Source organism: Typopeltis vanoorti, chromosome 1 (genome assembly GCF_054136105.1).
Source record: "Typopeltis vanoorti isolate ZY-2024b chromosome 1, IOZ_Tvanoo_1.0, whole genome shotgun sequence".
In the NCBI taxonomy this organism is placed as follows: Eukaryota; Metazoa; Arthropoda; class Arachnida; order Uropygi; family Thelyphonidae; genus Typopeltis; species Typopeltis vanoorti.
In genome coordinates, this window is record NC_143549.1 from 110,253,824 (window position 1) to 110,269,200 (window position 15,377).

General features: G+C 33.9%; 1 protein-coding gene across 3 annotated transcripts in view; it reads right to left on the minus strand.

The window, feature by feature from the left end:
- The window catches only part of LOC150110309 (dynein axonemal heavy chain 12-like), a 213,866-nt gene that overhangs the window by 77,088 nt on the left and 121,401 nt on the right, over positions 1-15,377 (minus strand). For all 3 annotated transcript variants that reach the window (XM_090392772.1, XM_090392764.1, XM_090392781.1), the window contains one exon: positions 8,376-8,553. In XM_090392772.1, coding sequence (XP_090248898.1) covers positions 8,376-8,553 — 178 coding nt within the window. The remainder of the gene's footprint in view (positions 1-8,375; positions 8,554-15,377) is intronic.

Genomic DNA, 15,377 nt, shown 5'->3' on the forward strand with positions numbered 1-15,377 from the left:
TAGATATGCCATATTTATGTGTATAGATATCATGATATAAGGCAGGAGTTTTTAATATTTTTTTATCTGCTGCCTCTGCTGATACAAGCATTTCTTCCTCCATTACACCCCCCCCCTCCTCACCCAAATATACACACCCTTTAATCATTGAATAAGAGCACCTAACAGGTTTCATTTCATCAAAGTAAATTAATAGAAATAGAAGATATTATAAATCCATCCTTATTTCATAGCCAAATGTATAGAAACTTAGAAATTTTCAAAAGATAGATCAGAGAGCTTATGAGAATACGATCCTCATCATCGGAGTTGCTTTGATTTGCACTACTTAAAAGACATGAGCTCTTCCCAAGAACTCATGTCCATGCATAGTTATGTCTGATGGTTTGCAATAAACTGTGCCATATGTGGGCTAAAATTACTCCATTTTTATCCTTAAGTCTCTATGTTCTAACAAGTTAAACCTGCTTCATGTTTTTTGCAGTAAATCATTTCATTGAATGACCCTATTGTGAATCCTTGATAAAAGATATGTCTTGTTGATCTTAGGACCCAAATATGATGAAACATTGAGATATAATTAAATACATCAAATTAATAAGTAGTATCAATTAAAGAAAATTCACATTAAATTTTAATAACTGAGTTTCTGGCCATGTTCAGTATGGCTTTATGGTTAAATAGTGAACAGAATAAGTAATGATGATACAAGCACAGGTGGGGAGGGGAGGCTATTGGTTGTTTGGTGTGTATGTGTACACACACACAACACAGATCTTCAAATTTAAAGCTAAAAAATACTGCATATGCAAATATAAATATTTGTATAACTATGATACTGTGAAGCTTGTAATGTAACATTCCCTATGGTACCAATTAAGTGTTTTGGATAGGGAAAGAAATTTTAACACAGAATGTTAATATAGCAACAGTGAAGACAGGCCAAAAATCTCAGAATGGTTTAAGATAGAAAAGGGGGTTAGACACAGCTGTATCCTATCTCCCAACTTATTCAACTTCTATAGTGAATTCATAATGAGAAAAGCTCTTGATGGATGGAAAGGTGGAATCTCAATTGCAGGTAGAAGATAAAGAACCTAAGCAATGAGAGAGAACTGACGTCCTTTACTGGGAGAGCATTAAATATGAACTTAAAATTAACAGAAATAAGACCAAATATATGACAACAAGAAAAGAAGAAACATCTACTGATAGCATCAACTTAAAAAAGTAGAACAGTTCATATATCTTGGAGCCCTGATAGATAATAAAGGCAGTTGTCATAATGAAATTAAAAGAAGAATTGTTACGGGAAGGAATGCCATGACACAACTAAAAAAGATGTGGAAAGATAGAAATATTTCTAACACTACCAAATATAAACTAGTGAATACCCTTATTTTCTCAATCAATTAAACATCAAAAAGAGACTGAGGCATAATCAACAAGAAGTTACTTCAATATTTTGGACATGTATCATGACGAGATGGTGATAACAATAAGAAAGAAATTATGCAAGAAAAAGTAGAAGGAGGACAAAGGAAAGGACGACCAAGAGCAAGATGGATAGATCAAATCCAAAGGCTCTCAAGACTTTCCTTAGAAGAACAACTGCCATGGCAAGAGATAGAAGTAGATGGAGAAACATTGTCACCAAGGTCATGAGTCCTCAGGCATGAGGAGATCAATGAAGATAGCTTTGTGATAACTACAAATGCCATTCACCCATGCTTGTCATGGACATGGAAGCATGTGACTGTCTTTAGGTGGTAGCAAATTTCATCACTATGTGAGAACATCACCCCTCTTATTGGAGACATGAAGTGGAAATTCATGTCTCCAATTACTAAAGTTCATGTTTGTTCTTTAGAACAAGGTTTCTTTCTGGACCAGGTAAAAATATCAATATAAAATTACAAAAATTAATAAAAATCTAAAAAATAAATCCTTGGCCCATCCATGGTGCTAACGTACTACAGGCTTATAACCTTTTGTGGTGGGAGTGATATAAAAAAATTAATTTAAAAAATGAGTTATTCCTAGTGAATGTCGTACTCTATGAAGGTAGGTTTTTTTTTGCAAGAATTATTCTGGAACAGGAATAATTTACTATCCATATTTACTGCTATAATGAACTATTTCATTTATCACTATGAATCTGCTATAATAAACATGTACTATAACTAAATCATACAAAATTAGTTATAGTAGTCTGAAATCTTGAAGTTCACCAGTCTAACTACCTTGAGGTCTTGGTCAATGATGCTTGACCAAAACTTCAGTGTTGATAAATCTCAGAAAGCTGATGTAGTGAGTGAACAATAACATCAGAGGTGGGAAACAAGTGAAATAAATAGGAGAGCAGAGATGATGAACAGAATGATGAGTAAGTTGTATGAGAGAAAAAGACATGAAGGCAACGAATGTGAAGTTATGGAATCCATGAAGAAGAGATAGAATGTATTTGAATTAACTGATGGACATTTTTGAACAAAAATCAGGCTGAGGAGTGTGAGGAGCAGATATGGAAACTGAATAAGAGAACACTTACTGCATAACAGAGTGAACAAATGGAGGGGGGGAGGGGATGAATGAGATCCAAAACATGGAAATGAGAGACACCAAAGTGGGGGGGAGAGAGAGAGAGATTAGAGAAAGTTGATGAGGTTGTGGACTGATATGACAGCATAAAGAAGTAAAAACATTAATGACTCATGACTAATGAAAAAAAAAAAAAAAAAAACCATCAAATCTATATGGCCAGAGAACAAATTCATATTATCTTAAGTGGCCTAATCAATATTTTAACATAGGTGTTTGTTATATCAAGGCTAAAAATCTGAAGTACTACAGTCTTAATTAAAATTTATAATGACCTCTTAGAACAAAAGGTTATGTGAGTAGGATGGATGGCAAGTATTTACATCACATAACTGTAGCATTTTTAACAGCTTCTCTCTTGGAAAGACATCATAAACGTTTTTCTATATCTACAAAACTTAAATACAGATTCTAATTAACTGTTTTTCTTAAAAGTGAAATCTGATCCTGTCAATTTCTATTTGGCCTAAATCCAGCTGGTATTCTTTCCAAGTTTTCCTACTGCAATTTTTCTGAGAATCTTCTCAAAATATGCTTGCATAAATCTTGCCTAAAAGATCTGGTAAGAAAATTCCTTTATAATTCTCACATCAAGTTTCATTTCCCTTTTTGTAGATGAGTACTATGATAGCTCTACTCCAATCACCTGGAATTTTGCCATAACTTCTGGATTATGCAGTGCAGTGCAGCAATTGTAAAACTCTTATGCCTCCATATTTCAGCATTTCTGGTTGAATATCATCTACACCAGCTGTCTTTCCACATTTCAAGTTTTTAATTGTTTTTTTCTATCTCTAATATATTAATAAGTACTCTAATTGTATTCCTCTTGAATATTTTCTACCACTGTTCTATCAATTCTTTTTTCAATTAGTAATCTTTAAGAGTAATTACCCCAGACATTTAGTTTTTTTATCATCAGTTTATGCCACTGTTATCATCTCTGATTTCTTGGATAACTCTTTCCTCCATTTCTAAACTCTTTGAATAGCATCCAGAACCATTTTGCCACCTTTCTGATAGTCACATATTCAATTTCCCATAAATAAATTTTAATTACGGGAACATAAACTGGAAAAAGGAGACAGCATGGAAACAAAGACAACAAGTTTCTGGAGTAATGAATTTCATGATAGTTCTCACAGGATATAGCTGACAATAAGATTTGGCATCTGATGGTGATCAATGACAAAAGCTTGAAGTGTAAAACATATATATATTTTTGTGGTTCCCACCCACAAAAAGGTTAGTAATAAACCTATAGTACATTTGTACTGTGGATGGGCTAAGGATTTTTTTTCCCCCATTTTTATCAATTATATATATATATATATATATATATACCGTATTTACCAATGTATAAGATGCACTTTTTTTCTTTGAAAATAGGTCTGAAAACCAGGGTGTCTTATACACCAATACTCAGTTTTTTATTATTTTCATTTCTGGAAATTTTTTCTCCGAGTCACGCAATTTCTTTATTGCTTCCTTGCGGTGTGTGTGTGTGTGTGAGATCATTCCAGTTACGTAGAGCAGTGTTTCTCAAACTTCAGACATCCACGTTCAAATTATTGGTGCGGTATTAACAAAAGATCATGCTACTAAATGACAAAGACAAGCCAACAGTTCTCTTCAACCGAATTCCTTATATAATATCTGAAACACATTCACTATATGTATCTTCGTTTTAACACGTTCGCTCAAACAAAACCATATGCTGCACCGGCAACATATGGTTTTGCTTGAATCATATAGCATTTTCTGTGGAGGGGGGGGAGCCTTGCGATTCATTAGTTAGTGCCATTTTTAACCCAGTTGTCTCTAACTGCACTTTGTTGAGAAACATATTGCACAGCCTGCAGATGTCTCTATCTTATTCAGCGATACAATAGGAATGTTTTACAATCTCAAACTTCACGGATATATTGAATTTTATTCTATGCGTTAATGATGCATAGCCAAAAATTGCCACGGATCCCATTGAAGACCTTTCACATACCCCCCCCCCCCCCGGAGGTACGCATGCCACACTTTGAGAAACACTGACGTAGAGTTCAATGGATGCACATGCGCTGTCATAGACGATCACATCACAGCTGTGTCCTGTTCGTTTAAACTTTCCAATTGTTGTCGCAGTTGTGAACAGTGATAAATTTCTGCCGTTAAATTTTCTCTAAATTTCTTGGCAAATTATGGCCGAAAAACATCGGCATTGTTACAATATTGCATACAAACTACGTGTGATTGCGTATGCTAAAGAACATGGAAACAGGGCTGCAGAGAGGCATTTCAGACTACCTCAAACTGAGAAAATGATAAGAACTTGGCAGAATCAGGAAGAGGATTTAAAAAAAAGCAACTCACAGTAAATATGACCTATGAAGTGGAACTGCAAAATGGCCAGAACTTGAGGCAGAACTGAATACTTGGGTTTTAGACCACAGAGAAGTGGGACTTTCAGTGTCTACAAAAATGATTATTCATCAAGTGAAAGCGATAGCTTTCACTTGATGAATAATCATTCATCAAGTGAACACTAACAGTGAACACTAACAGAGAGTTCGCCAACTTTACTGGATCAACATAATGGTGTTCAAGATTCAAGAAGAGAAACCAACTATATATGCAGACTAAAACAAAAATATCACAAAAGATGTCAGCTGAATATGAAGAATAATTGAATTTCATTGATTCATCATTAACGCAAGGAAACGAGAAAATTTTGAACTTGCACAAATAGGAAACATGGACAAGGTTCCGCTGACTTTTGATGTGCTCTCAAACAAAACTGTAGATTCCAAGGGCACTAAAAGGGTTACTATTAAAACTTCTGGGCACGAAAAAACTCACTACACAGTTGTTTTATCCTGCTGTGCTGATGGGACAAAATTGCCGCCACTATTGATTTTTAAAAGGAAGACGCTACCCAAAGAAAAACTGCTTAAAGGAGTGTTTGTACATGTTCACGCAAAAGGATGGATGGATGGAGGAGGAATGAAGTTGTGGATAGATAAAATTTGGTCTAGGTGCCCCTAGTGGACTGTTGAAGAAGCCTGCCATGCTAGTATGGGATCAGTTTCGTTCTCACAGAACAGACGATGTTAAATAAACTCAAGGAATTGAAAACTCAGTTAGCTGTAATTCCAGGAGGTCTAACTAGCCAGCTTCAACCTTTAGATGTCTGTATTAATAAACCATTTAAGGGATTTATGAAGGAGAAATGGAACAGCTGGAAGCAGTCTTCAGATTTTGAGGTTACGTCATCAGGAAGAGGCCTAGCATTTCGCAAGTTTGTGAGTGGGTCAAAGCTTCATGGGATGCTGTGAAAACTGAGATAGTGGTTAAATCATTTAAGAAGTGTGGCATTAGTAATGCACTGGATGGTACAGAGGACAATTTGTTATATGAGGACTCAGATTCTGATTTAGAAGAGGTTTCAAGTGTCTCTTCATTTAGCTCTGGAGATGAATTTCTGGGTTTTGATGATTAAAAGGTGGGTACTCTTTCCTAGTTAGATTAGGTATTTGTTGAAAGTAGACCTACTTATTACTTTATATTTGAAATACTGTAAATTCATTATAATATTCAGTGATAAAGTTTTTTTCCTAAAAAATGTGTACAAAAAAGGGGCGATGTCCTATACTCCTATACACTGGTGCATCTTATATGCCGGCAAATATGGTGTGTGTGTGTGTGTGTGTGTGTGTGTGTGTGTGTGTGTGTGTGTGTGTGTATATATATATATATATATATATATAGTAATTATTTTTTATTTATTTATTTATTTATTTTTTTACATAGTCCAGAAACACATCTTCAAGAAGTTAATTAGGGCTAAAGGAGCTCCCTACTCTTTGGGAATAAAATATTAGAAGTTTCATTCTCTTTCTCTCTTATATATAAATACCCCCATGAGTGTTCACAAAACTTCAACAGTGCCATACATGTGCAGGTAATCATGAAGGAAGATGAGATGTGTTAATGTGTATCCTGAACAAATAGAGATTTTAGTTCTCAGGAAAAATGGTATGGAAAATGATGTTCCAAATGAACAGAAAGTCAAATAAATGAAAGACGAGGAGGATGAGAAGTTGATTTCATAAGTTTTTGAAAATTAACCATATGGTGACAAGGGATGGTAGATGCTCATGTTTTTTTAGAATTTTTTTAATATCTGATTGAAAAATGAAGACATATTTTGTTTGTGGTTTTGGCGATATCTTTTATCATTTGAAACTACACAATGCATTGAAGTGGTATAGAGCTTGTGACCTATACAACATCAATCCCAATGGCCTATACCAATTGCAAAGATGTATACCATGGCATAGGTCATGGGGTAGGAGAGAAGGCAAGAAGAAAGAACGCTAATAATATGTTTTTTGAATATCTTGTTGACAGTCTTAGGTGTGACGTTATCTTATATGGGATTGATGTGGTATAGGTCTTGTGACCTATACAACATCAATCCCAATAGCCTATACCAATTGCAAAGATGTATACCATGGCATAGCTCATGGGGTAGAAGAGAAGGCAAGAAGAAAGAACGCTAATAATATGTTTTTTGAATATCTTGTTGACAGTCTTAGGTGTGACGTTATCTTCTGGAGTCTACCAAAGAGTCTCCAAGGTTTGGTGATTCAGCAGCCTGAATGCAGATCACCTCAGATTGCCATCCTATGGAAAGTAATTTAGGAGCTAGAACTACAGACTCATCAATATGTTACAGCTTTCTTTCTCTCTCTCATCAGGATAAAACTTGTAAAGACTACAAAACTGTTATAGTGGATAGTCTGCTGGAGTGAAGAACTTTTCAACAGTTTGTTATAACAGGGTTTGCTGTGGTAGAAGTTGACTATATAAACTGAATCTGCATAAACAGAATTGCTGTTAATTATGCATTTTCATTCAATTATGCATTTATCTCAAATTTTATAAATTCATCATAAATCAATTTGGTGTAAAACAGTAAGAATGAACTATGTGATATGATGCTACATTGTCTTTTATCTGTTGTGTACATTTAGCTTTTCTTCTGGATATAGTTTAACCTAACCTCCATTTCTGACATTCTTAAATTACAAATAAAAAATAAGTAATCCAACATCTAAGAGTCAATACATCTGAAGCAACAATGCAAATTTGAAAAGGATGTTTTCAGATAACAACTTGACTAAGGATTGTTTTAGTTTGTAGCTACAATAAACTTAAACTGTAGCAAAAAAAAAAAAAAAAAAGTATAAATATTTACACATAAAAAAAGGCATAAATATTTAAACAGAGAAAAGAGATTACAAGTAATCCAAAAGTTATTAATTTTTGCTGTTTTGGAAAATCCATATTTTTGATAACTTTAAAAATCACATAACATTTGGCTTATATCCTAAAGAGCATACTCTTATAAACTTAGAGCATGAGTTAATAATTTTAGAGATAATTAAATGATAAAATTATTGGTATCTATTACAGAAAATATATATAAATACAAACTCCTCATTCTCTCTACCGAAATGTGATTTGTGGGATAAAAATATGAAGTGAGGATGGAAATGGAAGGAAATGAGAGAGGTGAAAAAATGTGCTTTAAATATCTAACAGCAAGTCTAGTCATTCATAAACTCATAATTTGGCTATATGACTATGTAAAAAATATAGAAATATTTCAGTGCCCAAACCTTATTACATTTAGGTTCCTACATTATTTTATTTAATAACCTGAAAAGAAATTATAATTTTAATACATTGTTAAACACTGAATGGAGAAAACCACTTACTCGACATGATCTCCCTGAACTGCTAGATGAAGAGCAGTAACATTATCTAAGGTCTGTAAATCAGGGTTAGCACCATAAGAGAGGAGTAATTTCACACATGAAGTAAAGCCCTGCTGTGCAGCTATCATCAGAGGTGTAGCCCAGTCTTCTGCTCCTCTGTTTATTAAATTTGACTGATCTTTGAAAATATAATGATAATCATTACATAATCCCAAACTATATTCATTATAACTTTCAGGACATATCATAATCTAAACAATAAACTGCAATTCTCAAAAATGCAATGTGAATTTTAGACCTCTGCTCCTCTTTTTTCTAAATAGTGATTGACATTTGCAAACAGTCTTGGCTATTTTCAGAGGAAGGATGTTAAAAAAGGATAGGAGAGCCTAAAAGATGTAGCACTTTCCATAATTAACAATCAGGCATAAAAAAAAAAAATCTAAATGATAGGGAAAAAAAAGTTAACTTTCTGTTCTATTCACACATGTAAGACCTATTTATCAAAGGCAGAAGAACAGCAAAACAAACGAAAGATAAGATGGTTAGTGCAGGTTGCATTCACAGGGAATAACATTATATTCTCATTATTCAAATCCTGCATATGATTTTGACATAATTATGTTATAATGGTTAATCTATGATAACACATGATCAATTATTTTCCTTAAAAATTTCATTAGGATTTAGGAACATGTGAGAAGAGTTAATCTAAGGTGATATGGTGGTTACTGAAACAAAATATGAGAAGAAAGGTTAGCAAAACAGGTGTTTGATGCCAAAATGGTAGGAAAAAGACTCAGAGAAAGACCAAGATCCAGTGGGTGGATTGTTATAGTTAGAAGTGTCCTAGATGGCAAAAGATATAAGATCTGCTAATACTGGAATACTGACAAGTGACAAATAATATGGAGGAAAATTGTTGATAGGACAATAGTAATAATGGAAACTTAATCATAACATCAAGTACATCACTTGAGGATCATTCATTCAAGTGCCATCTCTGATCTGCAAGTTAGCAAACATGGCCCTCCACTTATTCCTATCTTGTACATCTCTAAAGATCTGTGTGGTAGTTTTGCTTATCCAGTGTTCAATGTCCTTCATATAGTGATGTCCTGGACAGTCAATACATCTTCTTTCCTTTAGTTTTATTGTGCTCATATTGATTAGTCCTTCTGTTAGCACATGTCCTAAAAATCTAATTTTCCTCTTCCTGATCTTATTCAGTAACCTTTGTTTTTTGTTTGCTCTTTCAAGCACTTAGCTGCTTGTAACCTTTTCTACCAGCTGATCTACATAATTCTTTTTTAGTGACCACATGTTTGATCTCTAAAGCAGGAGGGGGTTCTAGACTATGTAAAAAATAAATAAAAATATAAAAAAATTATAAAATTAATAAAAAAAATCCTTAGCCCACTCATAATACTGATGTACGCCCAACCCAATTCTCCATTTACACAGTAGATTAGTTCAGAAAAAAAAGTGTAAAAAAGAATACAGTGCATATGAAAAAACAGAAGAATGGTTCCAGAGGGGAAAACCCAATATGAACAATAAGTTATTTTCAAACAAAACGTATGAAAATCATTGAATAAAACTATTTAATTTTAATGGAATATTTTTTATTTTAAATACTTATTTAAAGTATATATATATATATCTTTCTTTAAGAAAATAGTGTGTGTCACTAATAAAACAAATTCAAAAAGGGCCAAATACACTCACACATATGGTTATTAGTTAAATTTTATTTGCCATCACTCTTTGACAGCAGCTGCATTCTTTTGTGTGAGACTGGAATTAAATCACTTCCATCACTTGAAACACTTTGGCCATCCTGTTCATACTGCAATGGAGAAACATTTTCTTCAGTAAAAGGAATTAAATTAGCACTAATTTCTAATAATTCTGAAGGTTGATTTCTTTTTACCACGAACTCTGTAATCGTTGAGATCCTGTATAATTCTTCATATCACACCATACATGACTTTAGTTCACATTTAAACTGTTCAGCTCATTTAGTATTTGAATCATTTGTAAGAAAATGACTTTACAATTTACTAGCCATTTGAAGCCATTCTTTACTTAATCCTGCAGTGAGTGAAATCTCTTCATTGTCATCATCACTATTTTTTTTTTAATCGAGATTCTCAAGGACAGCTTCTATTATTTTGTCATCACTAACAGCCTTGTTAAACATCAATTCTTCAATATCTGCAGATGAAAAATCATCAAAATCCTTCTGCACCTAGTGCGGTCAAAAAAAAAAAAAAAAAAAAAAAAAAAAAAAAAAAAAAAAAACCCTAAGAAGTTTTTTCGATATGTGGCGACTAGAAGAAAGAATGATTACGGTATGATGAGATCAATTAATGAAAAACAGAGGAATAACTGCTGCAGGGGATGTAGTTATGATATTTAATGAGCAATTTATAAAGGTATTTCATTCTTATGAGTGTAACATCGTGCAGAACTTGAAAGCAGTGGGAAAGGAGGAGGAACTATAAGTGAACAGGAGGTATATGAGGAATTGAATAGATTGATGTAAATAAGGCTGTGAGATTTGATGCTATTTCACCATGTGGATGTGATCCAGTGCAACATGAGTCTTGCACTGGATCAAGATCCAAAGGAATGGAAAGAAGGTAAAATTGAAAGTTTATTTTTCACTTAGTTAGACTATAATAAATTTAGTTTAATCCTTTATCCAAGTGTGAGCAAACAAAGTTTGCGCCTGAAAGTATCTTCAGGACTGGGGTAAGGTAATAACAACACCGGGCAACTCGTTGCAAAGGTGGAGCAAGCTAACATCACTCCTATCTCAGTATCTCCCATAATGCAAAACACATCTCCTTGCAGATATGTATAATATTATGCATTAAGGGAAGGGCCACTACCCAGACTAGTTTCGACCTTTATTGAGGTCTCTTCGGTGGGAGCCAGGCCCAGATGTGGAGATACCAGGCAGAAGCAATAGCAAGGTCATCTCTACCTATAGAAGTTGCCAAAAGGTGTGCCACCTTTTTTTATTAAATTACTCTGGATTTAGAGAAAGATGTTGAAAGTTTATTTTTCACTTGGTTAGACTATAATAAATTTAGTTTAATCCTTTATCCAAGTGGGAGCAAACAAAGATGCAAACTTTCAGGCACAAACTTTGTTTGCTCACACTTGGATAAAGGATTAAACTAAATTTATTATAGTCTAACCAAGTGAAAAATAAACTTTCAACATCTTTCTCTAAATCCAGAATAATTTATTAAAAAAGGGTGGCGCACCATTTGGCAACTCCTATAGGTAGAGATGACTTGCTAGTGCTTCTGCCTGGTATCTCCACTTGGGCCTGGCTCCCACTGAAGAGACCTCAATAAAGGTCGAAACTAGTCTGGGTTGTGGCACATATGGATTAGTGTGCAAAGATTTGGTCATCTGGTTTTCAAAAAGATGAAGATGTGCTGAAACCACCTTAATCAATCGTCTCTGACGATTGATTAAGGTGGTTTCAGATCTCTGGAATGTTGAGTATGAAGACAGATTGACAAAATGCAATTTGCAGAAATTAGTAGATAGGAGGAGGAGGAGAGGGGATATGATTGAGACATACAAGCTGTTAATAAGTTATTACCATATTAATGTCAGGAAGGTTTGGTGAAGATAGGAAGAGAACAAGAGGTCATACCTGGAAGCTCTATAAGGAGAGTGTGAGCAAGAAGAGGGTGAGGAGCAGGTTTTTTGCATGGAGAGTGGTGAGTGATTAAAATGCATTGTCCAAGAGTGTGGTGAGCACAGAGACAGTGAACATATTTAAGGTGTGGTATGATTAACTGTGTTACAGTAGGCTTCCCACAATGTCTGACTCCATGGAGGTTTTTTATAATAATAATAAAATGGAATAGGATGTTTAAGAAGAAAGGGCAGCATATTTAAGAATATTTATTCTGTGAAGCATTCACTATTTTTCTGCACACTTAGACACCCATCCAGATGTGATATATATACACACACACATACATTTTATCTGAACTAATTCAGAAGATGAAGCATTTCAGTTATTGAATACATGTGCATTTTGAAAGTGACTCTACTTTTCCTACATAGGAAAGATATGTTGTATGCTGTTATCATTTACACAGAGCTAGTTTAAGATCACAGGTGCACTTTTGAGTAATTATATTAAAGAAAGTGATAATAAAATTACATAACTGCTATCATAATGATATAAATCAGCATAAGCTAAATTGCCATCTGAGACTGCAATACTAGTCTTTCCCTTTTCCTCCAAAGCTAGTATTTTCAAGCGACGAAATTCATCTCTCACCTAAAAAGTTGCAAACATCCATGCGCATTGCAAGTTTCGAATCCACAGCTCACTAGTGGGAGAGGGTACGCTATATAGGCGGTTAATGACATGATATTTCTGATTACAGTTTATTTTTGAATAATTCACAAGAGAAGGAGTTTATTATGATTTCACTTTGGGAGCATGCATATATGCAGATATATATATATATATATATATATATATATATATATATATTTTTTTTAAAAAAGAATTGAATGACTAAAACCGAGATTTAAGTAAAAAGGTTTTAATATAAAAACATGACTAGTTTCGGCTTGTAACAGCCTTCATCTGGTGACATTATAAAAGAAAGAAAAAAGAAAAAACACTGGAGCTTAAATAAACTATGAACAACATAGAGAGTCTCTACACATAATTGACATTAAAACATTGTGGTTGTATTTAAAGCTGTTCTTTCATTTGTTGTATTGTTGGGAAAGTGCGTGCTAGTAGCATCTCGTGAATGCCAGTACATGATTACAGCTGAATGACTATCTGGGAGGTTGTAGCTCAAGTTATTATTTAGATGAACAGGATTGAAGATGATTTCCCTAGATTCTACGATTTTTCTCTCTAGTTCATCATTGCAACGGAAGACGTTAGTAGATTTTTCCCAGCAGACTGTGTGACTTTGGCTTTCATCATTAGGATTAGCCAAGAAAAGGATATGACTTGATAATGCACTGGCTTGCTGTCTCTTGTAAGTAATGTCCCTCATATGTTCTTCCATACGCAATTCGACAGATTTGTCTGTCTGCCCAAAATAAGGAATATCACAATATTTTATATACACAGGGTATTTAAGATGATGATGATGATGATAAGGTTTTGGGTGGCTTATTAAGAAATGGATTTTTGGAAGTGGAGTGAACAAAGTTCTGATATTGTATTTTCTTAGAACTTTTGCTAATTTATGTGAAACTGTACTTATGTAAGGAATATTTTGGACAGACAGACAAATCTGTCGAATTGTGTATGGAAGAACACGAGGGACATTACTTACAAGAGACAGCGAGCCAGTGCATGATCAAGTCATATCCTTTTCTCGGCTAATCCTAATGATGAAAGCCAAAGTCACACAGTCTGCTGGGAAAAAGCTACTAATATTTTCCTTTGCAATGATGAACTAGAGAGAAAAATCGTGGAATCTAGGGAAATCATCTTCAATCCTGTTCATCTAAATAATAACTTGAGCTACAACCTCCCAGATAGTCATTCAGCTGTAATCATGTACTGGCATTCACGAGATGCTACTAGTATGCACTTTCTCAACAATACAACAAACGAAAGAACAGCTTTAAATACAACTGCAATGTTTTAATGTCAATTATGTATATTTGTTGTTCATAGTTTATTTAAGCTTCAGTGTTTTTTCTTTTTTCTTTCGTTTATAATGTCACCTGATGAAGGCTGTTACAAGCCGAAACTAGTCGTGTTTTAATATTAAAACCTTTTTACTTAAATCTCAGTTTTAATCATTCAATTCTTTTAAAAAAAATATGTATGGAAACCGAGTCAATGATCATTCTTTCATATATATATATATATATGTTAAAGATACCAAGCTATTTTAAACCTGGTTTTACTCCATTTCCCAAGTAAGCAAACAGACAAGTCAGTCAAGTTTGCACCTGCAAGTAGTGCCAGTCTGGGTGACCCCGCATGTAGTGCAAGTCTAGGCAACCTGTGGTAAAGGTGGAATAAGCTCTGATCACTATTCTTAATATTTACCCTTAATGCAAAGCACATCTTCTGAAGGAGATATATGATGATATGTATTAAAGGCAAGGGGCCACTACCCAGACCGGTTTCAATCTTTATTGAGGTCTCATCAGTGGGAGCCAGGCTTAGAAATACTAAGATTTAAGTAATACAGAGCTTATAAGTATTTTACCAAAACCAGTTACCATAAGGTGCACCTTATGGTAACTTGTTTTGGTAAAATACTAATTTGCCCAATAATACAACTGTATTATTGGGCACATGCGTGCGTCCACAATCTCGAGCACGCCAATATTGGATAGAGAGCTGTGGCCGTCTGATAAGTTGTAGCTTAAATTACTATTGATATGAACAGGGTTTAGGATTATTTCTTTTGGCTCCAAAATTTTTCTTTCTATCTCATCATAACAATGGTGAAGATTGGTAGTCTTTTCCCAGAGCACTGGATGTGGGAGGCCCTCCTCGTTCAAATTTGCTGAAAACAGAACATGGCTAGACAGTATTGGAATAATTTTGAAACTATAAATTCGTTTTTTCATTGTTAGGCCGAGAACTTTTAAGATCACCCTTGTATAATTATGCCTGTAATCTTAAACTAGCTTACAAATAATAGCAGTGTTCAAGATGTCTTTACTATGCAGGAAAAGTGTAGTGATTTTCAAAATACACATGTATTTAATAACTGAAACACATCACCTTCTGAATTAGTTCAGATAAAATATATATATATATATATATATATATATAAAAATAAAAGATGTTAAATCAGGTGACAAGGGTGTACATTATCTCTACTATTATTCATAATCTATATGGATCACATTATGAAAGAAAGTGGTATTAAATCTAATATCAAAATTGATTATGTCAATCTCAGCTCTTTACTTTATGCAGATGATGTAGAATGGTGTAGATTTATCAATCCATGTAGATGGACT